The sequence below is a fragment of the Otolemur garnettii genome, unplaced genomic scaffold (assembly GCF_000181295.1).
Source record: "Otolemur garnettii isolate 467f Iridium unplaced genomic scaffold, OtoGar3 scaffold00069, whole genome shotgun sequence".
In the NCBI taxonomy this organism is placed as follows: Eukaryota; Metazoa; Chordata; class Mammalia; order Primates; family Galagidae; genus Otolemur; species Otolemur garnettii.
The window spans coordinates 6,708,213-6,714,964 of NW_003852464.1; the positions used below are offsets into that span (position 1 = coordinate 6,708,213).

Here is a 6,752-nt window from a genome sequence, read left to right on the forward strand (position 1 = left end):
TTGAGAATCAAGCGACAGATATCTGTGCCAGCCCTAATGACAGATATCGGTGCCAGTACCCGGACGTGATGTGAATGCTTACCTGGTTAGATGACCACGTCCACGCTGTATCTTCAGAGTTACACACCACCCCCAGTCCAAACCCTCTACTTTCCCTAATTTTCTTTTTCTCTATAGACAGGCTACCTCAAAGACAAAATATTTATCATGCAAATTGGGACCCAGCTCCCAGCTAATAAATTACTCCCACGAAGACAATGACTATTTTTATGTTTTCATGAACACAGTCACTAGGTTTTCCAGTCTTAGGCATTTTTCTAAATGTGTATACTGGCTTCCTTCTGACATACCAATTCAAATTAATTTGTTTAATGTTTTTTCTTCTCCAGGAAGCTATTACAGTACCAGAGAGCTTAGCTGAAGCCACAGATGAATCCAACATAAAAGAAAAAGTGATTTGCATTCCAGTGAGAACCACAAAAAATGTCTCAATTGCACTTTGTCCTTCTCCTGATCCTATATTCAACCCAGTCAGCTAAGCCTTGGTTCTCAAATCTGTAAAATGGAAACTCACAGATTATCATGAAAGATAGAGAGAGGCCAGCTCACTGAGCACGCAGCCCTGTCCCCAGCACCAGCAGGTGTCAGATGTATGGTAATTCCCTCCCCAACTCCTCCCCCACAACTCACAGCGCTCCTTACTCCACACACGGTTACATGGTCCGTAACTGTGGCCCAGAATGATGGAGAAGGCACTAAAGCCAAGTGCATGAGAAGTCACAAAAAGCCCGTGTCTAATCAACAATACAGAAACCTCTCAGGCAACCCAGAAATCACAAGCCTTCAGGGAATGTTCCAATGTGGAAATAACAGTCAAGAAAGAGAGGGGAACCAGGAAATGACTCTTACTCCACCCACTAAAGGACTTACAACACTTTTTACAGGACTTACAGGTGAGTCAGGTCACGGAGGCCACGAAAGGCGTTTCTTGAAATGGTTTCTATTTTGTTGCCTTCAATGAACCTAAGAAAAAATGTGGTATCACTGAAATGAATTTTCTATCTTTAGTATTTCTATAGAACGATACTATTATGCTTTCAGAAGAAAATCTAAGCACACTCATGAATTATGAAAGTCCATCTCTGAAGACCAGGTGGGCTATAGCAAATTCCACGAGCGCAGGTGGGTGCTTGAACAAATACACAGACATGTAAGTGTGTGTCTGCACTCCTTCCGGAAGCAGCATGGAAGTCTTCAAATTCGGAGTTGACAACATGGGGCGGGGAGAAGAAAGCACGAAGACAAGAAATTCTCCTATCTCTGCAAGACTGGAATGCTTCCAGACACTTCCCTTATGCAATCCCTCTCACAGTTCACAGTGCCTGGCTATTAATATTTTTGTAATCTCATTGTCCCTTGAGGGGAGCCATTGTTTTACATCTCTGTATTAAAGTTTTGGCTGAGGGAGAGTTCCATTAAGCTTGGCTTCTAACAACCCTGAGTTTATCACATTCTCCAACAGCCTCGTAAATGGACAAAAAGGCAGGGATACTCTCAAGATCTCTAAGCCACTAGGAGGTAGGAAGATTAATGAAGTTGAGTAGGGGCCAAATTTCTTTCTCTGTCCTAAAGCGACATGGGATGTTGCAATAACAACACTGGCCATGCTGTAAGGTCTTTGTGGGGAAGACACAATATGAATGACCTTTACTATTCCCTGGAGCCACAGTGAACTACAGTTCAGTTTCTGTCATTGTTGTTAAGTCAGATGTAAGACGGTCTTTAAGGAGATGGTCCAACGCCATCAATGAAATCATTCTTGATTCTTGCACTAAGAACCTTCTGATGTCTGCTTTTTTAAAAAAAAAACTCAAGCGTCTCTCCATGAATAGACTTCAGAATAAACTGATAAGCTAACTTCCTCCCCAGTAACCTTGACAGCAAGATGAACTAAAAGCCTGTAAGAGAAAACTCATGGCTTCGCGTTTCCTACTTTTCATGGGTTGTTTATGCATTTTGCTAGACACTAGTTGGATTTAGCACTGTAGTTGCACCACGATTTCCACACTATGTATGTATCAGCATATACATTATGTATACACTGGGGGAAGAAGTCCTCCAGAGACGGCTTTCCTCAAGACACAAAATCAGCAGAGAGTTGTCTTATGCCCAGACTGTGTCCAGAATCCCAATACCTACCTGTTGAACTCAGATAAGAAAGTGGAGAGAAGGCTTCAAAAACCCCCTCTGAATGCTAAGTGAGGGAATCCATCTGATAGCAGGATTAACATTATTACAAAGTTAGCAAAGACAAGGATGAAAGAACTGAAAGGGGAGAAAAGACATGGAAGTGAAAAAAAGCAGAAATCAGAACGAGGGCAAAGCTCATGGCTGGGGGGGATAAAAAACCCTGCCTATCCCAAAATGAAAAGAAATCACCTTTTTCTTTTAAGAAGAAAAAGAAATTAGACCCTCAGCAGCAACTCACAGGAGATGTCGCACAAGGGATATAGGACAGCTGAATAAAAAACATGAAGTTGTACCCCTCCCCAACAGGGAGATTTTACTTAAAAATAAGTAAGCCTCAGAATCTTTCAGCTCTAGTTCTGGCTGATCAGCAAATTCATGCTTAGTTATGAGAGGTAAAAATACCCAACGCAATTTCCAATTGTGCTTACTACACGACAAATCAAATGTCAGCAGAGAATGAATGAATATCTCCCCTTCTTTGTCTGTCTCCAGCCTCCTCCTGCCCCAGCTCGTTTGTAAGCAAGTCAACTATAAAAGGTCAGTGCTGAGAAGAGAATGGGGTTTTCTCCATTTCCTCCACCCCAAGCCCTCGCAGAGATGCCGTTCCCGCACAGAAGGCAACTCAGCAATTCTCCTAGATATCAAAGGGTCAGCCAATAGGCAAAGGACAGAACTTACAGGTATTCAAGATGAAAAAGTCCAGCGAAAGCGTCATCCCGGATGACCGTGAAGGAGTTAGAGTTCAGCAACCTGAAAATAAGGAATGGATTTCAGTGCAGAGATGTAAAACTCGAGTCCCAAGATAAAGCCATTTCCATTTCTTTTCCTCTGTTCTGTTCTTGCCCACACTGTGGGCAAATGTGGGCTCTTTACAGCCAAAGAACCACCCAGTAGGTCTACAGCCTGACTCTTGAAGAATAGAATGCTAATGGAGATGATGGCAGGTGGATCCGTTTGGTCCTACTTATTAGTCATCCCCAATCTTCTACCCACTTCCCTGTGGGTCTCAGAAAATATGACCCGATAGCTGTTAGTTAACACATCTTGATGTTTACTGCAACTAAACAGCTACAGGAACGCATTATGATGCACAAACAACCATAGAATTAGAGCTCTAAAAGGATTTAACCCAACTCTATTTTTAAAGTAATTTGAGCCCAGAGACGTTAAGTGACTTGACAAAAGTCACACAGCCTGGACAAAACAACAATCCTTTCTACTATATTATACATTCCCATGAGAAGTAATACAAAGTGTTTGTTCAAGAAACCTTCCTCCAGAAGACTCTTTATCACTGCATAGTTCTTTATTTGAGTTACTACTCAAGTCTTCTGGCAAAAAAACAAACAGAAAAACACAACCCTAGGATTGTATTTCTATCATATGAAAAGTATATTTTCATGGCACTGCAATTTCTAAGAGATTGCAGATTTTAAAATGTTAAGTATAATGTTATGAGCAGGCATATAGCAGTTCAAGAACAAAAATATAACGAGCAAGTTGGTTGAGGATGAATAATTGTCTCCTACACTCCATTTCTCCGTATTTTTCTGTGGCCCATTGCTTATTTAAATTTTGATCTGATCACAAATGTAAAAAACCAGTCTAGATAAAGAGAATGAGTTCTTAGGACTTTCTCTGTCCCTGATTTGAAAACTGTCTTTTGGACATTTCTTTTCTTTTGCAAACATTAGCTGACCTGCATTACAGGATACCACGTGGGTCTTCACCATAATGACTTTGGCATTGCTTACCGAGATGAGCCAGGGCCAAGGGTAGTTACAAATGTGGGCCTTGGACCCCGGAATTCCAAGGAATTCTGGCTCTTTGATTTGGGGAAAGTTTCTTAACTTCCCTGAGCTTCAGTTTCCTCATCTATCAAAATTCTGGCTCCTTGATTTGGGGATAGTTTCTTAACTTCCCTGAGCTTCAGTTTCCTCATCTATCAAATGGAAAAATAAGAATACCCTCCTCACAAGAATAACATGATGATGAAATAAAATTATTCTTCTAAATGCACAGTACGCTCCCTGTTTAAGTACTCGGTAAACTGAAATACTTCTGTCTCCAGAGTGACAGTAAGCTTTTAAAATGTGAGTTTTCTTTTAAAATGAGGTGTTTGGGGAACCGTCCATTGGGGTGATGTTCCAGTTATGATTCAACGTAATCAGCTCCCCCATCGCTGGATCTGGGTGTTGATAAAGTCCTTGATGAAAACAGGCACCAAACTAAGGCAAGGAAACCGAGCAAGGAGCCTCGCTACTCCGCTGGGGAAGCCACAGGGCCAATTAACACCAAGAGCCGTCTACGGTTTCCTCATGGAACTGGGTATCGTAGGAAGGAATGATCCCACAGAGGCAGAGATCACCCATCAAGAACTGTTCTTCAGGGGCCCCCACTTTGCAGAGAGACTATCACATACTCACAGCAGCTGCAGGGAAGGCAGATGGGAAAACATTCGGTCTTTGATTTCCAAAAATGTTCCATTTACCAGGCTCCTATAGGCAAAAGAGGCACAAAAAGAGGCTTATGTTTCTTTCAGCAAGTTCCAGCCAAGGTGGGCAATTGGCCTCATCCTCCACCTGTGTTTCAGGAGTGAGGCTTAACACAGCTGGCCAGAGTCTTCCCAGGGGCGGGAAGGAGAAAACCCAGGCCATTTCCCAACACACTGGATCAGTACAAAAATATTCTGAATACCCGAAACCTTCACCATCAGCTCGTTCCACAGACATTATCTCAGTCAGTTTAAAATCAATCCCCTGACTTCCTTTTCTTAACTACAGGAGGCCCCATCTGAAAATGGATAATCACTTCACCTCTGCCCATGATTCTGTTTGTGTAGACACAGCGTTAATGTTGGCCAACGAGAAACTCTGGGGTAGGAGTAAGCTTTCCCCTTGGGAGCACATCTCAGAAAGACACTCAGAGCACTTCTGATTAAATGCACTGTGAAAGCCTTGGGGGAAAAAAACTCAGAGACACCTGAACTCAGGCTGTGCGGGGTGGGGGGGAGGCAATGCCATCTGCCAGATAAAATGGTCAACTAGGGGGCAAGGGCTTAGCTCTGTTTCTGCCCTCAGGCCCCCTGTCCTTTCTGGCCACAGCGAGATCTCAATCCATTGTTTCAGAATTATTTTAGGTTAACATGCAGATCAATTAAGCAGCTGCTGGTCAAAAGGATTTAATAAGGGGAATTCTAATTTCTGGAATTAGAAATGTCTCCATGACATCCAACTTGGCAGTGCTAGGAACCCAAAAGGCCCTGTGTTCCCACCAGCCAAACTCTCCTGACTTCTTATAAATGCAAACAGGAATCCTCTCGCTCCTGGGTTCAGGCCCCTATGACTTGTCTTGGGTGGGAGGGAGGGGAGTGTGGGACACCAGAAAATGCCCTGAGCACAAACGATGTCACCCCCAGGGATTCCCTGCCTCTATAATTGAGAGGGTATGTAGGGACCTGGGCTTGGAAGGAGGGGATGGCCTCAACAGAACGGATGTTCAGGCAGGAAAGATACAGTCCCACAGCCCCTTCCACTGCCCGGATGAGAGCTGGTCATTGACTTGAGCAGCTGTCCAGGGCAAGGGGGAAGAGTCTGTTGGCAAGTGGATAAATATTGTGAAGCTGTTTTCCTGTCAGTTCCTCGGGTGCTGAAAAAGCAGCCAGCACAAGAGTGTGGTGGTGAAAGGGACAAGGAGTCCTCCTCAACTCAGGACAAAAAGTCAGGCTGACTTCCAGCACTTGGCCACTGGGCTGAGCAGCCCACGCGCCCCAAGGCTCTGCCAAGCCCTCTGTGCCCCCTCTTTCGGGCCATAAGAGACATCCCTTGCTCCTGGAACCCAGGCCCTTTCCCACCTGCAGTGTGGAGAAGTCCAGAGGCCACAGTGGAAGCCTCCCAGACCTGAGGTGGGGCAGTGAGGCCTCGGCCCCACCTGGTTAGCCCGCGCTCCGGTCATGTTCAGTGGCTTGTACGCATTCCCCTACGCACTCATCCCCTGGCCCACAAACACCCCCTCCCCAAACTTTGATGCACCGTAGAATTGCCCAGGGACTCAGGATGCTGACTCCAGGGCTCCACTCCAGAGACTCTGCTTCAGGGCAGGCGGGATTCTGCATTGGCACAAGCGCCCCCAGGTGAGACAGATGCAGGTGGCCCGCGGGCCACACTCTGAGAAACACTGCCACAGGGACCCGTCCCGGCTCCCAGACTCTGAGGCTCGCGTTCTCACTATCCTCCCCAGGCCAGCGCCCCACCCACGTCCCGTAGTGCGCCCCCACCCAAACGCAAAGCAGTGGGCTGAGGAGTGGGTCAGGGTTGCTGCTGCCCCGCGCCACAGGCAACTCCCAGGCTCGGCGGGCGCGGGGCGGGGCGGGGCGGGGTGGGGGCTGGAAGGGTCCCACTCACAGGGAGCTGATGTCGCCAGGCACGATCCTGGGCACCCAGGACGAGCCCACGCAGATGATGGACTCCTTGGTACAGCTGCAAGTGGCGGGGCAGCGCGCC

General features: G+C 46.1%; 1 protein-coding gene across 2 annotated transcripts in view; it reads right to left on the bottom strand.

Annotated features, from left to right (window-relative positions):
* LGI2 (leucine rich repeat LGI family member 2) overlaps positions 1–6,752 on the bottom strand; it is a 70,768-nt gene that overhangs the window by 19,940 nt on the left and 44,076 nt on the right. For both annotated transcript variants that reach the window (XM_023515350.1, XM_023515349.1), the window contains exons 4-6: positions 4,677–4,748; positions 2,929–3,000; positions 952–1,023 (exon numbers count right to left, since the gene is read on the bottom strand). In XM_023515350.1, the coding sequence (XP_023371118.1) occupies positions 952–1,023; positions 2,929–3,000; positions 4,677–4,748 (216 nt within the window). The remainder of the gene's footprint in view (positions 1–951; positions 1,024–2,928; positions 3,001–4,676; positions 4,749–6,752) is intronic.